The sequence below is a fragment of the Octopus sinensis genome, linkage group LG1 (genome assembly GCF_006345805.1).
Source record: "Octopus sinensis linkage group LG1, ASM634580v1, whole genome shotgun sequence".
Lineage (NCBI taxonomy): Eukaryota > Metazoa > Mollusca > Cephalopoda > Octopoda > Octopodidae > Octopus > Octopus sinensis.
The window spans coordinates 128983279-129009929 of NC_042997.1; the positions used below are offsets into that span (position 1 = coordinate 128983279).

Consider the following 26651-nt stretch of genomic DNA (forward strand, 5'->3'; position numbering starts at 1 on the left):
TGAACCAAAGGTAGCCTAGCAATGACCATCTCAATGGTTTTCTTTCTTTTTGTCAGACATGGCTGTGTGGTTAAGATGGTTTCAAGTTCAGTTCCACTGCATGGCACTTTGGGCAAGTGTCTTCTACCCTACCTGACCCCAGACTGACCAGTGCCCAGTGAAAGAATTTGGTAGATAGAAACTGTGGAAGTCTGTTGTGTGTGTGTGTCTTTGTACCCCACCCTCACTACTTGACAACTGGCATTGGTTTGTTTACATCCCTGTAACTAAGCAGTTCAGCAAAAAAGTCCAACAGAATAAGTACCAGAGTTTTAAAAAAATAAGCATTGGGGTTGATTTGTTTGAGTAAAATCCTTTAAGGCAAAGCCCTAGCATGGCTTCAGTCCAATGACTGAAACAAGTAGAAGAGAGTGGTGTACCAAAGATTATACCATTCAATGTGTTCTAATGCTCCTCCTGAGTCATTGCAAGTGGACATGTGCAATAAAGACATGAGTAGAGGAGAAGCTCCAGAGTAATACTATTCAGGGAAGGATTGAGCATAATTTTTAGAGAAGAAGAGAGACAAGGGTAAGAAATGCCTGATTGAGATGGTGTAAACCTTAGCCAGGTCTGAAGATAAGAAGTTGTAATTTTGTTATTTATACCTAAAACATGGACTGCTTGTTTATACCCAAGAAATGGACTTGCTGTTTGTACTCTAGAAATGTGCAACACACAGGTTATAATTATTTCTATAACATAATAATTTAAATGTATGTTAAAGAGAATTTAATAACACAAACTGTCAGTATAAAGAATTAAAAAAAGGAAAAGGAGTGGCAAGTTTTGTAAATAGGGGCAGAGTAAGGTTGAATATTTAAGAGAATTTGCAGCATGTACGATGTTTGTAAGCAATTCCAGAACAACAAAAGCCGTTACTTTCACTGCAAAATTTAAATTTCGTTTTTGTCTAAATATTTTCAGTCTTTGAAACTATGGCAAACCCCTGACAAAAACTCGTGCTGCATCTCTTTTGTCAGTGAACAAGTCTCGGTTTCAAAGCAACAAAAATATCGACATTGAAATGAGATTTAAATGTTGCAGTGAACCAACCATTTCTCTTTGTGTATGTGTGTGTACACTATTTTTTTCCAGCCCGGATAAAAAACTATAGTTTAAAGGCCATGGACTGAAGATGTGAATTTTTCGAGCCCCCCTTTTGCGAGCATGCATTTCTTTTGTCATATTCGTTTAGAGCAAGTTGTTTTACACCTATTACATTATTTTTTTGTTTTTGTGCCCGGGTCAGACCCTCAGACACTATCGGAAATTCACAATGTGAATTTTCCGAGGCCTCTCCCCACCCCACCCTTTTGCGAGCGCGCATTTTTTTGTCATATTCGTTTAGAGGAAGTTGTTTTACACCTATTACACTATTTTTTTTGTTTTTATGACTGGGTCAAACGCATTAGTTTGACCGGTTTTGGTTAGTGTTTGTTATAACGTAAGGTTCAACCTTCTTACATAAGTATTGTTTCACAGGAGAAATGGTTCGACTTCTTCGTCAAACCTAACCTACATTGGTTTTCCTTTCTGTGCTGCTGGGTGTAGTCTATTTACGGCCATAAATAAGTGTCTTGTTTCAATCTCAGAGATGTTGACTTCTGCCACAACAGTTTTGGGGAGCTTTTTACAATGTTGAATATTCGCTGTCTTTCATTGTGTGTATATTCATGTATATGCGTGTATTTTCAATGTGTGTGCATGAGACATAGTCTTTTAATATATGGAGTTCAGTAAGTCTCAGAACAGTCTGCTTGAATATCAATAATATTCCCAGAATTGACAAAGTAGCATGATAAAGCACCTGACTTGTCTTCGAGAGCGTAATGATCTAAAACCATGGCCATATAATGTAACTAAATGTGTTCCTTTAATTAAATAATTTCAAATTGATTCGGCTCAACCAATAGGTATAGGGGCTAATGCAGAATCGTACCTCTTTGGAAAACGAATTTTTGTGAAAAAAACTTTTCGGATTCCTACCTCTAACAGAGATTCCAAATATGCAAAAATATTAACAGAATCCAATTTCATCTTTATTACATTTCACTTATAATTTTTAGACTTTTTTAAGGGAGAGTGAGGATGGGGTTTCGAAGAGAAAGAAAAATACAAACAATACATTTATTTCAGGCTCATCTCTACAGAGCCATTTTTTATTCCCTGCTTATTCTAGGTCATATGGAGGGGTGATTGCATATTCAGAATCTCCCATATGTAAATCGTAGGAATACGAAAATGTTTTACTGAAAAATTACCAGGGGGATGGGGGATGCCCAACCCTGGAAGTCACCGCATGCCACTGGTATGTATGTATATATATTTATATATATGTGTGAGTGTGTGTATAGATATGCACATGTGACTTGTCTAAGACCATAAGTCAGGAAAAGATGCATTTGTATATCTGTCAGCAAATTGGTTGCATTATCCAAAATGTATAGTATGAAATAGCCATCACGGCTGGTCTTGCCAATCAGTTTCACGTAAAGAATACAATGGTGTGTTAGGCAACAAACTGATTATATAACTTTACGCGCATCAGAGTAAGCCAGTATGGAAGACTGCCAATAATGTGACTGCTCTCTTAGAATACAGGGCAGTCATCATATTCCCTTCCATATCGGCTAACTCTGATGAGTGTAAAGTTATATAATCAGTTTGTTACCTAACACTCCATTGTATTCTTTATGTGAAACCAATTGATAAAACCTGCTGGGATGGATATTTAATACTATACATTTTGGATAATATATATATATATATAATGATATTAGGGAGCATAATTCCAAACTTACAAGGAAAAATTCAATTTAGTATTAAATCAAATCTCACAATATAAATATATAATATATAAATTAGAGAAAAAAACCACTATTATGCAATTCAAACAGTGATAGATATAAACCAAATCATAAATAAAAAATAAAATATATTTTTATAAAACATATAACTAGATCACAAAAATTATAAAAATGAATAATCAGTATATAATAAGTAGTAATATATATATATATAGATATATATATAATAATATAATAATAATTTGAGGGAATATTATTCCAAACTTACAGGGAAAAATTATATATATATACATAAACTTACTTGGAAATGGATGTGTGGTGTTCAATTAAATATTAACTATTAAATAATGTATAGTATATATATACATGCATATATGAGTACTGGATGTCACCAACAGTTCAAACAACAAAATGACATAAACAAACGAGTGAAATACGTAAACAACAAGAAAAAATGAAGAACAGGACAAATAAACACAGAAAAAGGATCCTTCATCAGTTGTCAGCTGTCTCATTTCAAGCATTCAACGATAATATGAGTCTTCAAAGACAGTTGCTCCCATAAATTCTAAAATAAAATTTAGGATTTATGGAGGGTCAAAATTGGAAACTGAATGAAAACAAGCAGGAAGGGTTGTTAGACAAGAATGCGAGGAAAATAGTGAACACTGAAAAATATTTTTTTGTAAAAAGATAAAAGAAAAAAAACATCTGCTCTTTTGAACGTTAGTGCAGGAAAAGAAAGATGGTCACTGTTGTTGTCCCAGCCCTTTCCTTCCAGCTCATCTCATCCCCACACTCTCCCCTGATCTCAAAGATCACCTCCTCATTTAACTCCATGTCAAAATCTTCCATCCACTTTGGTGGACACCTCACACGCTGTGATCTCTGTAGGGAAGGAGCCTCGTTCTCTTCCTTTCCTCTACTGTCGTCAAATGAAAGCGACAATTCTGCGAACATCCAAGTCATGACATGGCATTCCATCTACAGAAACGTTATTTTGGAATTAACAGCCATCACTCTTCCTCTGTTCCACTGACATGGGCAGTGTGCCTTCAGGGGCTTGACCCAGACTACATCTCCCACTTCCACAAAGACAGGTCCCCTCTCTTCCGTTTGGATGGTTTATTCAGATGCCACCATTCATACCTGAATAGCACTGTGTAGCACAGACTCTTGACATGTCCTGGTCAGTGTAACATATTGCACCAGAATACTGTTTCCAGCAGTGAGATGTGCCCCCTCTCCACCATGGCCTTGATCATTCAATGATGTTTTTCCATGATCCCCTTTCCACTTGGCCTGTATGCTGCTATGAAGAAGTGGTGCACGTTCCACTTATCAAGCATCTTCTTCAGTATCTCTGAATAAAATGCAGCGTCCTTGTCCATCAGCAATTCATCCACAGGACCCCACTCCAGGAATATCTCGTTCAGAATATGTGCAATCTCATCTGCAGAGCCCATCTTCATTTCCACCCGACCTGGCCCACAGTCGACCATCGAGAGATACGCCCCCCCCCCTGCTGGTAATGTGTCACATCCACCACCAATTGTCTCCAATTTGTCAATCCCAAAAATGAAAAGTAAAGTTGACCTCAGTAGGAACTGAACTCAGAGTGCTGAGAATTAGAACAAATAACTGGAAACATTCTGTCAAGACATTCTAATGAATATGCCACCTACACAAGACTTAGTCATTTGTTTATAATAGGGAATGTTATCGAAATTAATGGATCCAAAATCCTTTATTTAAAATGAATTAATAATTATTCACTTATTTGAATCAAAATTCCAGTTGTTATTATTCCTTGTCTTGGGTTTCAAACTCATGGCAGAGTTGTAGGGCTGTTGTCATGACATACAGTGTGTTTGGGGCACTTAAGAGCTGGAGGAGCTCATCTCTCTTCAGGTCTTACCACAATTCATTTATTCCAGAAACAAAGAGAGAGAATGAGTGAACCCCAGCACAAAACTGGTACTTTATTTATTGACTCCAAAAGTTAACCCCAGAGCACAGACAGTTGGATGGAACCTCAGGAGGCAATTTATTCATTGCTCTCACAATTCAACCAATTCACTGCCTACAGCTATTATTAATGTTATTAGTTAACCAACTAATCAAAAAAGCTTTGTAGTCAAAAACGCTTTGTTCCAAAGTGATCACAATAAATGGTTTCCACTGTATGTATATATTTTATGTATTTTTGTAAATACCTTAGTTTGTATAGTTCTAACCATACAGATTTTCTTTTTTCTTTATTCCTTATAAAAAAGTATACATAGAGGGGACAAACAAGGACATATAAGGGTCAGACACACTCTTAAGCTTACAGTGTTGTTGATAGGGGTTTCTGATGGTCTAATATTTAATGCAGAATTAAGACAGAAGCTATATTTTTAAAATATTACCAATTAGCAGGTTTAACTCAAATTATTAATTAATAAGGAGGGGCTCCCTACAAATTATATGCAATGGGGTGCTGAAATGTTCCTGGCTTTGAATAAAAGAAGGGACAGGAGGATCAGTTATGATTTTATTCAACATATTCCCCTAACAGATTCACACACATATTGCAGTAATCCTTCAGTTTTTCTAAGCTATGTAAAAGGTGTTCTAACCATACAGATAAAGTAATTCTCAAAGTTAATTTTCTATTCAATCACACAATTTTCTTGTTGCTATGACTACATCTGTGACATCACAATGTTCCTGAATAATGTCTTTAGAGAAACAAAAACAAAAATTGGAATCTCTACTGAATTACAGTAAGTTTTGAATGGCAGTTTATTTCATTTTGACTTATTGTGCTGTTTGGAGTATAATACTAAGTGAAACTGCATGCTGGGGATTACAGTCAAGAAATGTATCTAAACAGATAAAAGAGAAACCCTCAAATGTTAAGCATGCAGGTGAGGAATCTTTCCATATGTCTTCTGCCTACTGTCAAACAATATTAAAGAAATGTCTGTATAATAATGGTGAGAGAGAGCTTATATTTGTGGTGCTATTTGGGTATTCTTTACAATGCTGCAACCCCTATACAGTCATGTGCTGTACAACACAATATAATGGTGACGTTGTGAATATAGAACAAGCAAGCAAAGAAGAAAAACAATTTTAGATTTAAGAAAAGAAAAAAAAAAGACAAGAGATTAAGTTTAAACTATCTTGAGAGAGAATCTGAGAACATTTTCTGACAGATGAAAGTCAACATACTTGAATGTCCTGGTAGATCAAAATTGTTAAATTCTATGTTTGCATTTGGGGTTGAGAAAATAGAGAAGCTCAGAGTGTTGTTGATAGGAGTTTCTGATGGTCTAATATTTAAACAGAATTAAGACAGAAGCTATATGAGTATTTTTAAAATATTACCAATTAGCAGGTTTAAATTGAATTATTACTTAATAAAGAGGGGCTCCCTACGAATTATATACAAAGGGGTGCTGAAATGTTCCTGGCTTTGAGTAAAAGAAGAGACAGGAGGATCAGTTAGTCACCTTACTGGCACTTGTGCTGGTGGCACATGAAAAAACATTCCAGTGAGGTCATTGCCAGTGCCACTGGACTGGCTCCTGTGCAGGTGGCACGTAAAAAACACTATTTGAGCATAGCCATTGCTAGTACCACCTGACTGGCCCTCGTGCCGGTGGCACGTAAAAGCACCCACTACACTCTTGGAGTGGTTGGCATTAAGAAGAGCATCCAGCTGTAGAAACTCTGCCAGATCAGATCAGAGCTTGGTGCAGCCATCTGGTTTGCCAGTCCTCAGTCAAATCGTCCAACCCATGCTAGCATGGAAAGCGGACTTAAATGATGATGATGATATTCCCCTCACAGATTCACACACATATTGCAGTAATCCTTAAGTTTTTCTAAGCCATGTAAAATAACTCAGAAGTTTAGGCCTCCAATGAGGCCTTTCACAATACCCTTAAAGCCAGAAGACAAGAAGTGCAAACACACATGCACGCACACACACACACACACAAGCTATGCCACATTCTCACTAAAAACTTTACACTAAACATTAAACCCGTCACCTATTCCTTTCTTCCTAAACTAAAACTGTCCAGAACTCTTTCCCCTCAGAACTTCCTCACATCAATCTTACCAATTTAGGAAAACCTACAAAAATCATATACACTGCTCTAAGTCCTCTATTATTTTGTTTTCTTAATCTAACTTCTACTTCTGTTGTTCCAGGAAAAGCCAACTCAAGAACCCGCTCCACAGCTGTTGAGTTGCCTAATTCAATCCGTGAATTGATCCTTCATTCTTTAGCTGTGGCAATAAACAATGCAAAAGTGAACGAAAGCCAGGCTGCATTACTGAGTTGTAACAACAAGATAAGCAAACTTATTTTGAAGAGATTCCCTGATGCTAAGTTCTTGTGGATACATAATAACAAACATTTACGATTTAATGGTTTTAAATACAGTCTGAAGAATGGGGACCTACTAATAAAAGATTTCAAATCTATAGCTGATAGTGGAGTGTATACCTGCCAAATGGTTTACAAGCAAAAATGGAAGGTCACTCTAAAGATTTATTCACTGACAGTGGCAGCTTCATCTCCCAAAGACTTTCCACAGCAGCACTTTACTTCTGGATCTACAGTTAAAATTAATTGTAACAGTGATATACTTGGGGATTTGTACACTGGATCAACAAAACAGTGGACTATAAATGGGAAAGTTTTGAAGCATGTTGCTAAAACTCGTGCCAATCATGATATATTAGATACTGTATCTTCTGTCAGTGAAAACCAGTCTGGAATATGGATCTGTATGGTCCTGAGAAGAGATAATCCAAGAAAATTTTGGATTACTAATAAACTAAATGTAGTTATTGATCCTCCAAAAACCTTTTGGCAAGCAATGATAAAATCTCGTTATTTTCCACTTTCTCTGACAAACATTATAGGAGTAATCTTCACTTTCCTGGCTTTAGTACTTTGTTTAATTACAATTTCTGTGAATCGTTTTATTATGGCAAAAAGCAAAAATAAAATCTAGATTCTTGGTTTTTTTTAACATTTCTCTCCAAAACAACTATTTTAATTGAAACTCCTGTGACTCCTTGTTCTTAAGATTCACAATGAAATAAAAGTCTAAAATATACATCTAGAAATTTTTGATAAGAAACTATAATAAAAGGAAGAGGAGTTAATTTTCATTAAAAATATGGTATTTATTTATTCTAAAATAATTGTTAATTTCACTAAGTTTTATCCAACATTGTCAGGAAATGTTGACTGGATAGACAGACTTTAGTTGATATGTTGTCTGCTATCTATACATAACAGTGGAGTCATCACTGCATCTCAACAACTTGCCTACTTCTGAAACTATAGCAAATTCCAAGAGTCAAGGTTATTGAAATTTCAAGAGTCAAATTGGTCTGGGTTTTATAAAACTAAATTAACCAATTGAGTTATTTATTGTTCCTTTTATAGCTTGTTCACCTTCCTCTTCTCCCTCCTCCAGCCCTCTACTTCATGTACCTATACCTAACTGGATTCCTCTATGTGTCTCATGTTTAATAATATATCACATTTTTAATGGTGTATCAAATCTACAATTGACGTACCCCGCGCCTAATGTTGTATTTCTTGTTAATATGCACATAGCTATATGAGTATTGTTGGTAAAGAGACTGAATAGGTGCAACATTAGTGAGAGGATGTTAGAAGAAGTGAAAGGAAATCTAATTCCAAGAGGGACAGAGGAGAAGGAGAGAAAGAGAGAGAGAGAGAGATGAGCAATTATCTGATGGTTGTTGGTAAGGGTATGGAATAGAAACAACATGAGCGAGATAGATTTTTAGTGTGAATATTAAATGTTTATCCCTGCTTTCTATGCACATTCAAAACAAGTGTTTCAGAATCTCCAAAGGTGATGTGAAACAAGGAAGAAAAAAATTATTGGGAGAGGGAGACAGAAAGGGATAGAGAGAGATACAGACAGAGAGAGGGTGAAAGCAAGAGCAATAGTTGAGTGTGAAAGATATCATTGAGAAAGGAGAAAGGAATGTGAAAGAGAAAATAATAGCAGAGAAACATGATGGAAAAAAAGAGCATAAGAAGAAAAAGAAAGGGGATGGATGAGACAGAGAGTCAGAGAGTAATGGATGTCTGTGAAAAGTGATAGAGACATAATATGAGAGAGAGAGGAAGTCAGGGAAAGCAATAAAGATAAGTAAGGACTAAAAGAGAGAAGGAGTGATGGATATTTCAGTTTGTAAGCTATTTTTCATGCCGCCTCTCCTATTGAGGTTGTTATGCATGGTGGTCATCCCCTAGCACAATGGTCAGCTTCATGATGGGGATAAATGGGATTAAACTATAGGGAGTGGGGTCCAGAACAGATTCTTGTATAATAGATCAGCATGCCTGCTCACATTCAGTAGGAGAAGGGGAGGAAGAGGAAAGAGAAAATAATCAGTAGGATCTGCAAAGAGATAGACAATAGCCATAAGGTGCCCAGGTGGCACCTCAAGGTACATAGAAGTGGATGGGTGAATAATATACAAGATTGTATGGAAAGGAAATGAGGGGATGGGAAGGTAGACTCTGAAAATGGGCAGAGTTGAAATGACATGGTTGTCTGTAGTAGCTAAGGAAGGCAACCAGAGACAGGTGTAGTGCATTGGAGTTGGTGGAAAGTCATTGTAATGTGGGTGGAGAACACAATACATGACACTTCCAGAACTCAGTTTCACTGAGTAGGACAAGAGTTTTAAGGACTTGCATATTACTAGAGCTCCTGATTCTTTGTCATCTCTGCCACCAGGCTTCACCACTTCATGCTATGTCTTCTGGAGTCATGTATATATATATATATATATCATCATCATCATTGTTTAACGTCCACTTTCCATGCTAGCATGGGTTGGACGATTTGACTGAGGACTGGCAAACACAATGGCTGCTCCAGGCTCCAATCTGATCTGGCAGTTTCTACAGCTGGATGCCCTTCTTAACGCCAACCACTACAGTGTAGTGAGTGCTTTTACATGCCAGCGGCACAAGGGCCAGTCTGGTGGTACTGGCAACGGCCATGCTCCAATCTTTTTTTACATGCCACCAGCACAAATGCCAGTAAGGCGACACTGGTAACGATCACACTCGAATGGTGCTTTTTATGTGCCACCAGCACGGAAGCCAGTTAGCTGCTCTGGCAACGATCACGCTCAGATGGTACTCTTAGTGCTCCACTAGCACGGATGCCAGTCTTCGAATTTGATTTCAATTTCACCTGCCTCAACAGGTCTTCACAAGCAGAGTATAGTGTCCAATGAAGGAAAGGTATGCATAAGTGGACTGGTTACACCCCTGGCATAGGCCACAAGGTTATGTTCTCACTTGGCTTTCCGGTTCTTCTCAAGCACAGCATATTTCCAAAGGTCTTGGTCACTTGCCATTGCCTCGGTGAGGCCTATTGTTCGAAGGTCATGCTTCACCACCTCATCTCAGGTCTTTCTGGGTCTACCTCTTCCATAGGTTCCCTCAACCGCTAGTGTGTGGTACTTTTTGATGCAGCTATCCTCATCCATTCTTGCCACATGACCATACCAGCGCAGTCTTACACACTACATCTGATGCTTCTTAGGTCCAACTTTTCTCTCAAGGTACGTACACTCTGTCGAGTATGCACACTGATATTACACATCCATCGAAGCATACTGGCTTCATTCCTTGCAAGCTTACGCATGTTCTCAGCAGTCGCGGCCCATGTTTTACTGCCATGTAGCAAGGCTGTTCGTACATGTGTTCATACAGTCTACATTTTACTCTTAGCAAGAAGCCCTTTGTCACCAGCAGAGGTAAGAGCTCTCTGAACTTTGCCCAGGTTATTCTTACTCTAGCAGTTACACTTTCAGCACACCCATCCCTGCAACTGATTTGGTCACCTAGGTAATGGAAGCTATCAATTACTTCTAGTTTTTCTCCCTGGAATGTGGCAGAAGTTGTTCTCTGCACATTTTCAGTGTTTATTGCTGCTGAGCATCTGCCACATACAAAAACTATCTTCCTAGTTAGCCTTCCTTTGATATTGCTGCACCTCTTATGTGTCCATAGCTTACACTGGGGTACATCTTATATAGTTTCTACCTACACCTTTTCTACAGATTGAGCAGGGTCATCTACCTGAAGGGATTTGTGGTTTCTCTGCCTTCCTACTTACTAGGACTTTGGTTTTAGCTAAGTTGACCCTAAGCCCTTTCGATTCTAATCCTTGTTTCCACACTTGAAACTTCCCCTCTAGTTCTGATAGTGACTCAGCAATTAGAGCAAGGTCCTGTCTTGAATTCCTCTGTTATTGCCTGGAGGACTATGATAAATAGGAGGGGGATGAGGACTGAACTTTGGTGGACCCCTACCTCTACTCGGAATTCTTCACTGTACTCATTGCCAACCCTCACCTTACTGACAGTGTCCCTGTACATGGCTTGCACAGCTCTCACTTACCATTCTTAGATATATGTATGTGTATATATTTACACTGATATCTATATATGCATCTGTTAACTCATTTTTGTCAATTATTTATAATTTTTTAAAATATATTTGGGTAAATGAATACTGATATGTATTATATATTGTTATGTTCACTTATATATATATATATTTATATATATATATATATATATATATATATATATAAAGCACGTATATACACGTAAAAAGCACCCACTTCACTCTCGGAGTGGTTGGCGTTAGGAAGGGCATCCAACTGTAGAAATTCTGCCAGATCAAGATTGGAGCCTGGTGCAGCCATCTGGTTTGCTGGCCCTCAGTCAAAATCATCCAATCCATGCTAGCATGGAAAGCGGACGTTAAACAATAATGATGATATATGTATGTATCTATCTATCTATGTCTATATGCGTGTATATCTATGTATGCATGTATGTGTGTGTCAATAGGTATTATGTGTGTGTGTGTTATAAGCATTACGATATGTTATATTCTTCTAATAAACTATGTAATCTTAGTATAGGAAAAGAGTAATTATGATAATGGTATTGAAGTCCTTAGGAAGTTGTAAAGTTATGTTATTTTATATTTAATGATCTTAAGTGTAATTATATTAAATTAAATTAAATTTTAAAGTAGACCCTACTCTAAATATATGTTTCTATTATTATATTATTCCTTCATAAGTATGAATGCATTAAATTATAAACATCTTTATTTAAAATGAATTATTTCCCCTGAAAAATAAGAAATTTTTATTTACTTATTTAAAAATTAGTATAGATAAAAATTATTCTTGCATAAATAATATTTATTGTACAGCATATTAAAAGCATTGCAAATTACCTTTGTGCAATTATATCCCTTCTATTCTGCTGTAAATATAAATGCATATAAACATTACGATGAGATTTTTTTCCTTTAAAAAACTAAATAATTTTATATTTTAGCAGTATTCGTTTTAGTATGGGAGTAATTATCAAAATGACATTTATGAAGTTTTTATGATTTTTTTTTTTTTTTTTTTTTTTGGGGGATAACAGGTTAATTAAGCATATATTTAATTTCTGCAATAATTATGTTACTTTGATAATATTTTTTAGAAAGTTTCTTTCTTATATAAACTACGTAATTTTTAATTATTTATCTTTCATTTTTAGTAATAATTATTATAAATAATTAATGCAATGTAGTTTATATTTGCATTTTGACTAGAGATTGTAAAGTATTTTGAATATTTTGAATTGGCACAGGCATGGTTGTGTAGTAAGGTGCTTACTTACCAATCACATGGTTCCAGGTTCAGTCCCACTGCATGGTACCTTGGCCAAGTGTCTTCTGCTATAGCCTCAGGCCAACCAAAGCTTTGTGAGTGGCTTTGGTAGACGGAAACTGAAAGAAACTTATCGTATATGTATGTATGTATGAATGCATGTATGTATGTAAGCATGTATGTATGCATATATCTGTGTCTGTGTTTGTCCCTCCACCATTGCTTGGAAACCAATGTTGGTGTCTTTACATCCTCGTAACTTAGTGGTTCGGCAAAAGAGAATGATAGAGTAGGCTTACAAAGGATAAGTCCTGGGGTCAATTTGTTTGAATAAAGGTGGTGCTCCAGCATGACTGCCGTCAAATGACTGGAACATGAAAAAGAATTGAAGAAATAAAGAAAAGAATATTATTTTGCTATTTACCCATAGATAAATTATAATAATATGAAAGAATGAAAGGGCTATTTCTTATTTCACCATGGTTTTTTTCTTAAATATTTTTTTTTTATATTCTTTTAAATATTGCACCTGGTATTTTTTTTAAATCAATGTGCTAAAATATATTCAGATTAAAATACTTAATAGTATACAAACATATTTTATGACTGTTATATTAGTTTATTTTTCATATTTTATTTTTTATCTTTGTTTTTGTTTTTAACTACTGACACTCGTGCTTGAAAACATAAATATATTTAAATTCAGTCTTTTCTTGGATCTGTGAATCTCATATATCAAAAATTACACTGAAGAGATTCTTACTCACAAACAATGGATTTTAATAATTTTATTATGGGTTAGAATCGAAACCATTGTATGTAATTTGTGTTTAATATTTATTATTTATTATATTGTATTATTATAAGAATATAATATAATATTATGCTAATAAATTTTAAATTTTGAATTGATAATTGTATATCTCTATTTTCTTTTCATTTTTATAAATTTAATATACACCCATGTGAATTGTAAAGCTTTTCTCTATTAAATTGGGTATCAAATGGTTGAGCCAGTGAAAGATTGGATCTTTTCGTCCCTATTTTCCTCGTATTGGATTTAATATCAAATATATGTGTATGGGGGTGGGTGCATGTCTGTATCTCTTTTATATGTATGTGTGTGTGTATTTGTGGATGCTTGTGTGTATATATCTAGGTATATGTCTATATAACTCTGTCTGTACATATGACTAGGTGTGTGTCAGAGTCTTATAGCCATCAGTCTTTTGTCCTTGCCCAAGGTTGGGGGTTTTATGTTTGTTGATCTGATATGTTATATATATCATCACCCTTTCTTTCATTCCCCTCCCTAATATCTTTTATCAGCACACAAACACACACACACACAAGTTGGTCACCACTTGTCTTTTTTTTATCTTAAAATGTCTTAATGACCTTAAATGTTGTGGTTTTATTCCTCCATACACACACACACACATCCTTCCTCCTCCTTTCGCTAAATTTGTATGTCAGTATGTATATGTATGTGTATAGTTTATGTCTGTGTGTGTGTGTGTCTCTGTCTGCGTATATGTATCTATGTGCATTCCTGTATTTGTGTATCTGTTTATTATTTGTATGTGTGTATATATGTATATATATATATATATATATATATATATATATATATACACACACACACACACACACACATTTATTTATATATGTATATGTGTATGTTTATATATATATATATATATATGTGTGTGTGTATTATATATATATGAAGCACGACCTTCGAACATTGGTCCTTACCAAGGCAATGACTAGTGACCTAGACTTTTGGAGATATGCTGTGCTTGAGAAGACCCGACAAGCCAAGTGAGACCGTGGCCCATGGCCTATGCCAGTAGGTGTAACCAGCCCACTTATGAATACTTCTCATTCATTGGACAATAAACTTTGCTTGCGAGGCAAGTGAAATCAAAATTAAAATCAAAATTACTGATGTGGTCGATGACAGTACTGCCTGATTGGCACTCATGCCAGTGGAATGTTAAAAGCACATCTGAATGTGGGGTGTAACCAGCCCACTTATGAGTACCCCTCATTCATTGGACAATGAACTTTGCTTGCAAAAAGCTATTGAGGCAAGTAAAAACAAATCAAAATCGCTAACGTGGCCTATGACAGTACCGCCTGATTGGCACTCGTGCCAGTGGAATGTTCAAAGCACATCTGAGCATGATTGTTACCCTGACCACAGATTTGCTCCCATGCTGGTGGCATGTGAATAGCACCATTCGAGCATGATCGTTGCCAGTGTCGCCTTACCGGTACATATGCAGGAGGCACATGAAAAACAACATTCGAGCGTGGTCGTTGCCAGTGCCACTGGACTGGCTCCCATGCAGGTAGCATGTAAACACCTTTTGTGTGTGGTCATTACCAGTACCGCCTGACTGGCTCCTGTGCCGGTGTCACGTAAAAGCACCCACTACACTCTTGGAGTGGTTGGCATTAGAAAGGGCATCCAACTGTTGAAACTTTGCCAGATCAGGCTGAGCCAGGTGCAGCTTCTGGCTCATCAGTCTTCAGTCAATCCATCCAACCCATGAAAGCATGGAAAGCGGACGTTAAACGATAATGATGATGATGATGATATATATATATGTATATATATATATATATATATTATATATATATATAAAATTAATATAGACAGCAGTCTGCAATGTTTTACCAAAAAGGTAAAACTATAACTGTCACTAGATTGCTACAAATAAGAGCTCTCTCTCTCTCTCTCTCTATATATATATATATATATATATATATATATATATATATATATATATAAAACAACAGATGGATAATGGTTCCTTCACTACAGCTGTTTCCAACAAATTTTTTAATTGATGAACAGAGATATAACATCATGTGAAAAAAGTTTTCATTAGGTGAATATACATGAATTACACATTTAAAACGGTCCGAAAGTCACAAGTTTCTGTCACTTCATGATTCCCTGACTAGTAATAAGGAATCCTGAAGTGTGTGTGTGTGTGCATACATGTATATATATATACATATATTTCTACTATTACATCTAATTGCCTTTTGGATATGCTCTTTTTTTTTATATATCTCTATGGACTTTCTCATTGGTAATACCTTTCCCTATATATTGTGCACAAAATAATTATTTTCCCAAATAAATTACACTTCACATTTGAGGCTCTGATGAAACTATAAGGTGTTATTCAGGTGCTCAACTATGAGTCCACTGCATCTGATAGCAGAAACAACTGTAAGCTAATGAAGTTCATAACATAATCATTTTTTCCTATGTCATCTCATTTCTTTTATTTATATATATATGAGAGGTATTAGTATCCAGAAGACCCAAGGTGGCAGGTAACGCTATGTAAGTGCTATGGGAGGACCATAGTTAAACTCTCGCTATAATAGTGATACAAGTGAAGAGTCTAATGCAGGTCTTGCATGAGCATATATATGTTAAATAAAATGAGACAACAAAGCCAAGGCTGTGTGGAGTTTTCTGGACATTTATAAAGAGAAAGTTAGTCTTACAGATGTTTCTGGGATATTAGGGATGTCCCTTCATCAGAGACGATGTGAGATGGTTAGATAGAGGGAAATATTAGAGTTCAATATAAGGAGTTATTTTGGAAAAGGAAGTAAATAAGGAGTGTATAGGGAAATAGGAGAATGAATGTATAAAGATGATATATATATTATGTTGTGTCTTATCTCAATAGTGGCTTACCTACCGTAGCATTAGCGGGAATAACAGTAATACCTCTGGAATGAGAGGCAATAACATCTGTAACCACAGTGATGCAAATGCAACACGTCTTCCTTTTCTTTGGTTCTTATACTACTTGAGATGATTTAAATCCTCACTCAAATTCAATTGATCATACTACTTTTATATTTTCTAGCAATACCTCTAAGGTTGTGGATTCTAATACTGATCTTCAAAGCACTGTTATTCTTCATCTCAATTGCTTTAGCCCTGGAATGAATACGGTCTGAAACAACTATTATTGATTAGACCCACCTATTGGTTATAACCAAAAGCCTAACTTCCCTTTGATCTTCAAATAGTAGAGATACTAACACCTCTATTCCTGCTCCTGGGATAAACAATTGTCTTGACCAATATAGGATACAAATAGAGCAAAAGCCCACTCATAATGGGAATATCTGTAATTATCAAGTCTCTCGACTCTGTCCATTAAATGGGTTTTGCTTGTCCTTTAGTATGATTATAAATGTTTGGTCACAACTCCATCTTTTCACCAAACTAAGATCTACACAGGGGAAACAATTGACTTGAAGTGATACTATGTTACTTACCTCATCTCCTCAAATAGGATCTTTAAACAATCTATTTCATTAGCCATCTACATGTATCATCTCAAGTCCCAGAGTATACCTTATACTTTATCCTGATCTATAGTTTGTGGTGGAACCCCATACAATGCTAACCTTCATGTTTGTAAATTATGTTACTGGAAATCACTCACAATATTATGCCAAAATCAGACATCTTTATTTAATTAATTTTCTGATGTAATCTTCTCTTGCAGGTACAAATTCTATAACACCTTTGCTCATTATGAAAAATTGTAATTTCTCCTTGTCCCTTGTCTTAGCTAAAATGCTATTTATCACAAACATTTTTTTCTCCTACTATTCCCACTCCCTTACCTCAATGGTCAGCTATTACTATATCTTCTTTATATCTTGTCTTTGTCTGGTTGTATCTGCATCTTGTTTTGCCTCTTAACTACCTCAACTCTCCCATTATTTCAGTCTACTTCCCTCAGTCATATTCCTTTCTCTTCTCATTAAGCATTTATATTTGTGAACACTACTAGATAGCTTGTATTTACCACTCTACTCTACTCTACTCTTGAAAAGGGAGGTACTTTAACAATTTCATCTAGACTTCTCACTGGAAACACACCTATGATATCATGCACATATATATTAATATAGTTATTATGTACATTAAAGACTCTTGGCTGTTGAGATAAGACATTACATAAATTCTTTTACCTTTGTATATATTTTTCTTTTCTGCATTTTGTACTCCATGTAAATATATGTCTCAAACCTGTGTTTATCTACCCTACTGCCTCTATATTGATAAGTTATTTTACTACATCTGTTTTCAGATACCATTAATAGAAGCCATTTTGATCATTCTCCCAATGAACAGATAAATTCTAACAAAAATATCACAGAACTCAAACCTTTAATGAAAAGACAGAAACGCCATGGTGAAACATTATTTCCTTTACCACCTAGATTGGTTTTGCTGGCAGTGGTCTATCTCAAACAGATTTTCCATCAAATCAATATTAGTGCTTATCATAGTGTAACCCTGTCTTGTGATAATGTTATATCCAGAGCTATCTATGATGAATTCCCAATGGCCATTCTGTTCTGGGAATTTAATGACGAACCATTTAATATTGATCCATCTTCCATGCTTTATAGATCCATACCTAATGAATTGGTCCTTATCTCAGCACAACCAAAGGACAGTGGTGTTTATACGTGTCAAATGACACAGAATTTCAAGTGGGTTCAAGTGGTGGATGTGTTTGTCCTACAGGTATATTCAGAAGAAGTGAAAACATATTACAAAGAGAAAACCAAACTGCGTTTGAGCTGCCATGGTGAGGCACTGATGGAAATATTTTCTGGTGTGAAAAGGATATGGTATCGTAATGATTCTGCGGTATATATTAATGATGATGTTCAATCAGATGTCGTTGATATTCCTCCAGAAAAGGTGAGATACTAATTTTTAATAGGGTTGTAGCCATTTATTTCATAACCTCATGCCCTCAAAGTAAATAACCACCAGTCATCAGTGATTTCATCTTCATCCTAATCATTATCATTTTCTTCATCATCATCACTAACATCTTCGGCATTATCTTCTTCATTAATAATATTGTAATCATTAACATCATATATATTTTAAGATTCATTTCCCATTGGAAGAATTGGAATGGTAGGACTTATCAGAATCTAGAAAGCTGAAAGATAAAGTTAAGGTCTTGCTAAGGTCAATTTTGTCTTTCATTCTTCTGAGGTTGATAAGATAAAGTATTATTCAAATCCTGGAATTGATTTCATCAACTTATTCCACCCCCAGTTGGACTTCTGGCTTTATCTCTGTTTAAAATTATTATTATTTAACAGAAGCAAAGATGTCCAGGACTCTTGATATCTTACTTTATTGTGCTACATCCGCTTAAATTCTCGGTTCAGTTCCTGCTAAAGTTAACTATATTCTTTTCTCTGGCAGATTTGATATATCAAACATTATAAAAGGTGAGAGACAAGTAGGTTAGTTTGGCCAGAATGCAGTATGCAACTGAGCAGTTCAGATAAGCAGAAGTTGTAGTTGTTGCAGCAGAAGATACAGTCGAGAAAATACAGCATGTGTATGAGTCAGTGGTTGTTAGGGACTTGTGTATGAGTCAGTGGTTGTTAAGGACTTGTGGGTGAGTCAGTGGTTGGTAGGGACTTGTGGGTGAGTCAGTGGTTGTTAGGGACTTGTGGGTGAGTCAGTGGTTGTTAGGGACTTGTATATGAGTCAGTGGTTGTTAGGGACTTGTGAATGAGTCAGTGGTTGTTAGGGACTTGTGTATGAGTCAGTGGTTGTTAAGGACTTGTGGGTGAGTCAGTGGTTGTTAAGGACTTGTGGGTGAGTCAGTGGTTGTTAAGGACTTGTGGGTGAGTCAGTGGTTGTTAGGGACTTTTGGATGAGTCAGTGGTTGTTAGGGACTTTTGGATGAGTCAGTGGTTGTTAGGGACTTGTGAATAAGTCAGTGGTTGTTAAGGACTTGTGGGTGAGTCAGTGGTTGTTAAGGACTTGTGGGTGAGTCAGTGGTTGTTAGGGACTTGTGAATGAGTCAGTGGTTGTTAAGGACTTGTGGGTGAGTCAGTGGTTAAGGACTTGTGGATGAGTCAGTGGTTGTTAGGGACTTGTGGATGAGTCAGTGGTTGTTAGGGACTTGTGGATGAGTCAGTGGTTGTTAGGGACTTGTGGATGAGTTAGTGGTTGTTAGGGACTTGTGTATGAGTCAGTGGTTGTTAGGGACTTGTGAATGAGTCAGTGGTTGTTAGGGACTTGTGAATGAGTCAGTGGTTGGTAGTGACCTGTGGATGAGTCAGTGGTTGTTAGGGACTTGTGGATGAGTCAGTGGTTGTTAGGGACTTGTATATGAGTCTTTTGAAATCAGCCAAATATGTGGGTAGCATGTGAATGAGTCAGTGGTTGTTAAGGACTTGTGGGTGAGTCAGTGGTTGTTAAGGACTTGTGGGTGAGTCAGTGGTTGTTAGGGACTTGTGGATGAGTCAGTGGTTGTTAGGGACTTGTGGATGAGTCAGTGGTTGTTAGGGACTTGTGGATGAGTCAGTGGTTGTTAGGGACTTGTTAATGAGTCAGTGGTTGTTAAGGACTTGTGGGTGAGTCAGTGGTTAAGGACTTGTGGATGAGTCAGTGGTTGTTAGGGACTTGTGAATGAGTTAGTGGTTGTTAGGGACTTGTGGATGAGTCAGTGGTTGTTAGGGACTTGTGAATGAGTCAGTGGTTGTTAGTGACCTGTGGATGAGTCAGTGGTTGTTAGGGACTTGTGGATGAGTCAGTGGTTGTTAGGGACTTGTGTATGAGTCTTTTGAAATCAGCCAAATATGTGGGTAGCATGTGAATGAGTCAGTGGTTGTTAAGGACTTGTGGGTGAGTCAGTGGTTGTTAAGGACTTGTGGGTGAGTCAGTGGTTGTTAGGGACTTGTGTATGAGTCAGTGGTTGTTAGGGACTTGTGTATGAGTCAGTGGTTGTTAGGGACTTGTGAATGAGTCAGTGGTTGTTAAGGACTTGTGAGTGAGTCAGTGGTTGTTAGGGTCTTGTGGATGAGTCACTGGTTGTTAGGGACTTGTGTATGAGTCAGTGGTTGTTAGGGACTTGTGGATGAGTCAGTGGTTGTTAGGGACTTGTGGATGAGTTAGTGGTTGTTAGGGACTTGTGTATGAGTCAGTGGTTGTTAGGGACTTGTGGATGAGTCAGTGGTTGTTAGGGACTTGTGAATGAGTCAGTGGTTGTTAGTGACTTGTAGATGAGTCAGTGGTTGTTAGGGACTTGTGGATGAGTCTTTTGAAATCAGCTAAATATGTGGGTAGCATCAATGCCATCTCATATATTTGAGAAAGTACTTCAACGAGGAGATTACTTGAAATTTGTAGAGGGTTAGTAACTGATTAGAGCTGGTGTATTTCCTTACCTTAAAGAAGATTCCTAGTTGTTGGAATAGAGTTTTTGGCAATGTAAGAAAGTAATATTCACTTCTTCAGAGCTTTGTTATCCATTGTAGTTTTGTAACTTCACACACACCTGTAATAACGTCACACCACTGCTTGTCTATGCTACCATTGACCACCATCACATGTCCATAACACCAACACCTACCTCTACTGTAGCTAGATTTATCATTATCATCTAAATCTACTGCAGCTATCATCCACTTCTATTACATGTTCCACATCACCAAAACCTACCTCTGTTGTACCTATCATCAAATGACCAAACTATCCCCAAAAACCTGACTCTAATTGCACACCATCTTTACTTCACATTCTCTTTATTCCCCCTTTCCCAGTTAGAAAACAACAACAAGTCAGTTTTTTTTTTCAAGTCAATCTCCTTTTTACTTCTGTGTATGTAATGTGAATATATGAATGTATCTGAGAATGAGCTTAAGCTTGTATAGAAATGCAGATACATATCAGTATGTGTGTATGTCATGTATGTCTCTTTACAAGTGACTGGATTTTATGTGAAGAAGCCTGAGCATTTGTGAGTATGCCAGTATGCTTGTATGTATGTATTAATGCCTATGTCTATACGTAGCACATATGTGTCATGCTGAATCTCATGAAGAACTCTATTAAGGGTATGCATGTCTGTGGAGTGCTCAGCCAGTTGTGCATTAATTTCACAAACAGGCTGTTCAGTTAATTGAATCAACAACAGTCATCGTTGCAACTGATGGAGAACCAGGCCAAGTATATCCATGGGTGGTAGAGTTACTGAATTCCCAAGAGTAGCCAAAGTTGTTATTGGAAAGAAGGTGGATAGTCTTCTGGACTTCTAAGTCAACCATTAGATGTCAAAGCTTTTAGGTGGCAATGCACAGGAAAGCAAAACATTGAAGATATGGTAAGGTAACTGATGGAAGGTATTAATTTAATTGCACATCTGTGGACAGCTTCCAGTAGATCAATGTTCTGGACAAGATGGAGTTTCAAGAGGAAGAAGGTAATGAAAAGTGTGGACATGATAGATATACATAACTTTAAATAGACAGCCAGTGAAGAACAGACAAATGTCTTATTGAGTGATATGAAGACACTTTCAAGCTTTTTTCAATGATTATAAAAACATAGCTTGTCCACTGCAGATTGAGACCCCCTTCGGTCAGGCACTGACCATGGGTTTGCACCTAGAGAGATACCCTCTGAGGCACAAGTCTGGGCAAGGTTGTTTTATGGAAGACCAGCAGTCGCTCATGCATACCAGCCTCCCCTCTCCACGCCACCAGTGTTATCCAAGGGAAAGACAAAGGTCGATACAGCTTGGCACCTGTGACATCGCAACTCATTTCTACAGCTGAGTGAACTGGAGCAACGTGAAATAAAGTGCCTTGCTCAAGAACACAACACGCAGCCCCGTCCGGGATTCGAGCTCACAACCTCACGATCGTAAGCTCGATGCTCTAACCACTGAGCCAAGCGACTATTGTTTGTAATAATACCCAGGTCATATTTACCAGCAGACTTCTTAATGTTCCTTTTATTGAGCAACTAGATAAATTCCAAGTTTTTATCTACATTATCTACATGTCCAGATCAGATCTACATTTATCTACATGTCCAGATCAGATTACAACATATAGGATCTGATTTATTTATCTCAAAGTAGACCTTGATGCCATCTGCATATTTTAACCAAATAACATGTGTCAAGTTAATATATACCTCAAACAGCAGGGTATCAAGAATATATCCCAGTTGGACTCCAGATGTTATAGAATAAGATGCAGAATGTTGTCCTAGTATTGTGACTATTTCTTTTCAACTGAGAATGAAGGACTTCAATTATAATGATTAGCCCTCATGCCTATTGTAGAGAACTTCACTATGTCATTTGTGGGGTACAGAATTAAAGGTTTTGGTTAAGTCAAGATACATAACATCCTCCCATGCACCCAATACACTCTATAAAGTGGTTGGTATTAAAAAGGGTATCCAGCTGTAGAGACCATTCCAAAATAGACTATGGAACCTAGTGTGGCTCTTGGCCTTGCCAGCTCTGTCAAACTGTCCAACCCATGCCAGCATGGAAAACAGACATTAAAGGATGATCATGATAATGATAATATCTTAACAAGTGTGAGGTGGCAGGAGGAGGGGGTGCAGGTGTACACATGCATGTGTGTATACATGTATGTGTGTATGTGCACGACTGTGTGTGTGTATATGTGTGTATGTGCCAGTCGTGAATATATTTGAACATATACATGTATGCATTTCTGTGTATTTATATTTGTGTCTATTTTGTGTTAACAAGTGTATGCATGTAAGGGCACATGTGTATGTAAGTGCATGTGTATTCATGTGAAGTGCACATGTATATAGATATAGATATATATACATATATATATAGATAGATATATATACATACATACCCACACACATATATATATATATATATATATATGTAGGTATATATACATACACACACACATATATATATATATAGAGAGAGAGAGATAGATAGATAGATAGATATTAGGCCAAACAAAAAATGGTTTGCGTAAACGAATGGCCCTGCACAGATCCCAGATAAAAATTCCCCAAAACAGAAAAATAGCTTTTAGCCAACACATAGATACTTGCGCCAACAAAAAAACACCAAACTTCAGAATTTTCCCCCTCTACCAAGTGAAATACTGAACGAACAGTTCCAAAGTGTGTTCACTACACCTCTAGGACACAGGCAAGTAAACAACCCAGAAGAATTCTTTGCCACTTTACCAGCGGCCAAAGAGACAAAAATTGAGTACATCAACATCGAAGAAGATGATATCACACTAGCCATTGATGAGATTGACACAAACTCAGCTGCTGGACCTGATGGATTCCCAGCGATCCTTCTCAAATCGTGCAAACGAGCCCTTGCAAAACCGCTACAGCTTCTTTTTCAGAGCTTTCTTGCAAGTGGTAAGCTCCCAGTCAAACTGAAAGAGGGGGTAATATGCCCTATCCATAAGGGAGGTAGCAGAGCAGATGCTAAAAATTATAGGCCTATCTCTCTGACCTCACACATCAGCAAAGTCATGGAACGAATAGTCCGTAAGAAACTAATCATGTTCCTTGAAGAAAATGACTTACTGTCTGACACCCAGCATGGATTTCGACCAGGTAGAGGCTGCCTAACACAGCTCCTGCAACACTATGACTGGGTGTTGAAACAGCTACTAAATGGCTCAAATGTGGATGTAATATATCTTGACTTTGCAAAAGCCTTTGATAAAGTCGACCATGGTATGATCTGTCACAAACTGCGTGGTCTCGGCATAGGCGGGAAACTTGGAGAGTGGCTGCACAACTTCCTAAAAGACAGAAAACAGGCAGTTGTGAGCAATGGAGCCACCTCCAGGGAAACGCAAATAACAAGCGGTGTCCCACAGGGCACTGTCTTGGGGCCACTGATGTTCATAGTGGCCCTTTCAGACATGCCTTCAGTTGCTACGATGACCACCCTTGCTAGCTATGCAGATGACACAAAGGTCTCCCACGCAATACAGAACCCTGAAAATATTGCGCATCTGCAACATGAGCTGGACACAATATACAGGTGGGCTGAGGACAACAACATGCAGTTTAATGCAGGTAAGTTCCAGGCCCTGCGCTACTGGCACACAAAAGTAAATGACGTGAAGACTGGATACACTGGCCCAGGAAGAATTGCAATCCCTGAGTCAAAATCAGTGCGTGACCTGGGCATTGACATGAGCAATGATGCATCTTTCCAAATGCATATTGCTAATCTGGTGATAAAATGCAGACGGCTAGCTGGATGGATTCTCCGAACTTTCAGAACAAGAGAGAAGGAGACACTGATGGTCCTATGGAAAACATTTGTCCTCAGCCGCTTGGACTACTGCTCCCAACTTTGGTCACCACACAATATAAAACAAACAGCAGAACTCGAAGCAACTCAGAGAAGCTACACAAAGAAAATCGTCTCAATGCAAAATGTCAGCTACTGGGAAAGACTGAAGGTATTAAACCTCTTCTCCCTGGAGCGGAGGCGGGAGAGATATGCAGTAATATACATCTGGAAAATCCTGGAGGGTCTTATCCCAAACTTTGGCATTCAAAGTTACTCCAACCGCAGAACGGGGCGCCGCTGCGTGGTGCCAAGGATTCCAACATCACCATCAAAATACAGGTCCAGATACTGCAACAGCTTGGGTTTCAGAGGACCACAGCTTTTCAACATCCTCCCTAAATGCCTGAGAGACTTACATGGTGTGGATGTGGGTTTCTTTAAAACTAAACTGGATCTCTTCTTGTTGGGAGTCCCAGATGAACCTACCTCACGACAGGAGACACGGATGCGGGCAGCAGCATCGAACTCCCTTGTTGATCAAGTGCCACGTATCAGAGGTGGATTCACAAACTAGTGTGGCTCATTCAGCGGTGGTGCCCCAGCATGGCTGCGGCCTTCGGGCTAAAACATTTTTAAGGATTTAAGGATTTAAGGATATATGTATATGTATATATATATATGTATATGTATATATATATATATATATGTATATATATATATATATGTATATATATATATATATATATGTATATATATATATATATATGTATATATATATATATATATATGTATATATATATATATATATATGTAAATATATATATGTGTAAATATATATATATGTATATATATATATATATATATGTATATATATATATATATATATATATATATATATATATATATATATATATATGTGTGTGTGTATATGTCTGTGTAGATGGAATTGTTGATTCTTCACAATGCTCTTCTTACCATTAATATAGTTTATACTTCATGTTTCAGTTACATGACCATGATCAATGGCAATGTTGTATTGTTCAAGGTCACAGACGCTGGATTACAGCAAACTATACACTTTTATCGATGCCATCCATCCCATTTTCAATGACTACACTCTCCCTAGTAGCTCTGCTACTCTCGTCTGCCATTCTAGTGGCTTTCATCACTTTAACTGTCTGCTTCAGTATTCGCAAGAGAAAAAAAACTGAAATAAAAGATCGAAGTATTTGAAGAATTGGATGTCTTACTGATGACTTTTGTTCTTGATAATAGTTGATGCAAATTTTAGGCAGATGAAGGAAACACGTGCACACATTCACACACACACACACACACACCACACACACACACACACACACACACACACACTTCCATGGTTGTTATACTAATAACAGGATTGACTCATCTCTTGAGTCTTCTAGTGAGCTATAGTAAAACCATATTGCATTGGCACTACATCTTGCTTCCATTGCTGCAGTAGCTGAGCCCAGGCATTCTCCATATTCTATCTCTATTGCCAGAGCAATAAGGAAACAGTTGTAATTGGTAAAGAGGCAGACTGTTTATTTCCATAGTTGAATGCTTCACTTTTTTGTGTTCAAACTCTGCTAAAACTTTATTTTATTTTTTGCTTCCTTGTTTTGTCCTTTTTTTTTTTTAGTTTTGTCAATTTTGTGTTTGTTGGAGGGCACAGGTAAAGGTAAGAGTCGAGTCATGTAGACTTTTAAGGGTTGGTTTTCTGGTTTCATGGTATATATATTCCCCACCTGGACAGGATGCTGGTCTGTCACAGAATTACTCATTTTTGCCAGCTGAAGGGACTGGAGCAATGTGAAAAGAAGTGTTTGCTCAAAAACACAACATGGCACCTGGTACAGGAG

At 37.1% G+C, this 26651-nt stretch overlaps 1 protein-coding gene across 2 annotated transcripts; it reads left to right on the forward strand.

Moving 5' to 3' along the window:
- The first annotated feature begins 5542 nt into the window (after positions 1 to 5542).
- LOC118764145 lies at positions 5543 to 26005 on the forward strand. 2 transcript variants are annotated; one of them, XM_036504420.1, is made up of 3 exons: positions 5543 to 5761; positions 17752 to 18374; positions 25774 to 26005. In XM_036504420.1, the coding sequence occupies exons 1-3, from the start codon at positions 5629 to 5631 to the stop codon at positions 25999 to 26001; spliced, it is 984 nt and encodes a 327-aa protein (XP_036360313.1). In that variant the 5' UTR covers positions 5543 to 5628; the 3' UTR covers positions 26002 to 26005. The 2 variants fall into 2 exon arrangements, with proteins under 2 accessions (XP_036360313.1, XP_036360322.1); XM_036504429.1 differs by lacking the exons at positions 17752 to 18374; positions 25774 to 26005 and adding an exon at positions 7056 to 7882.
- The last annotated feature ends 646 nt before the right edge of the window (positions 26006 to 26651 follow it).

Coding starts and splice junctions, on each gene's coding strand:
- LOC118764145 (XM_036504420.1), top strand. CDS start 5,629: ATGGCAGTTTATTTCATTTTGACTTATTGTGCTGTTTGGAGTATAATA. Junction 5,762..17,751: donor CTCAAATGTTAAGCATGCAG/GTGAGGAATCTT, acceptor ATCTGTTTTCAG/ATACCATTAATAGAAGCCAT. Junction 18,375..25,773: donor TTGATATTCCTCCAGAAAAG/GTGAGATACTAA, acceptor TTCATGTTTCAG/TTACATGACCATGATCAATG.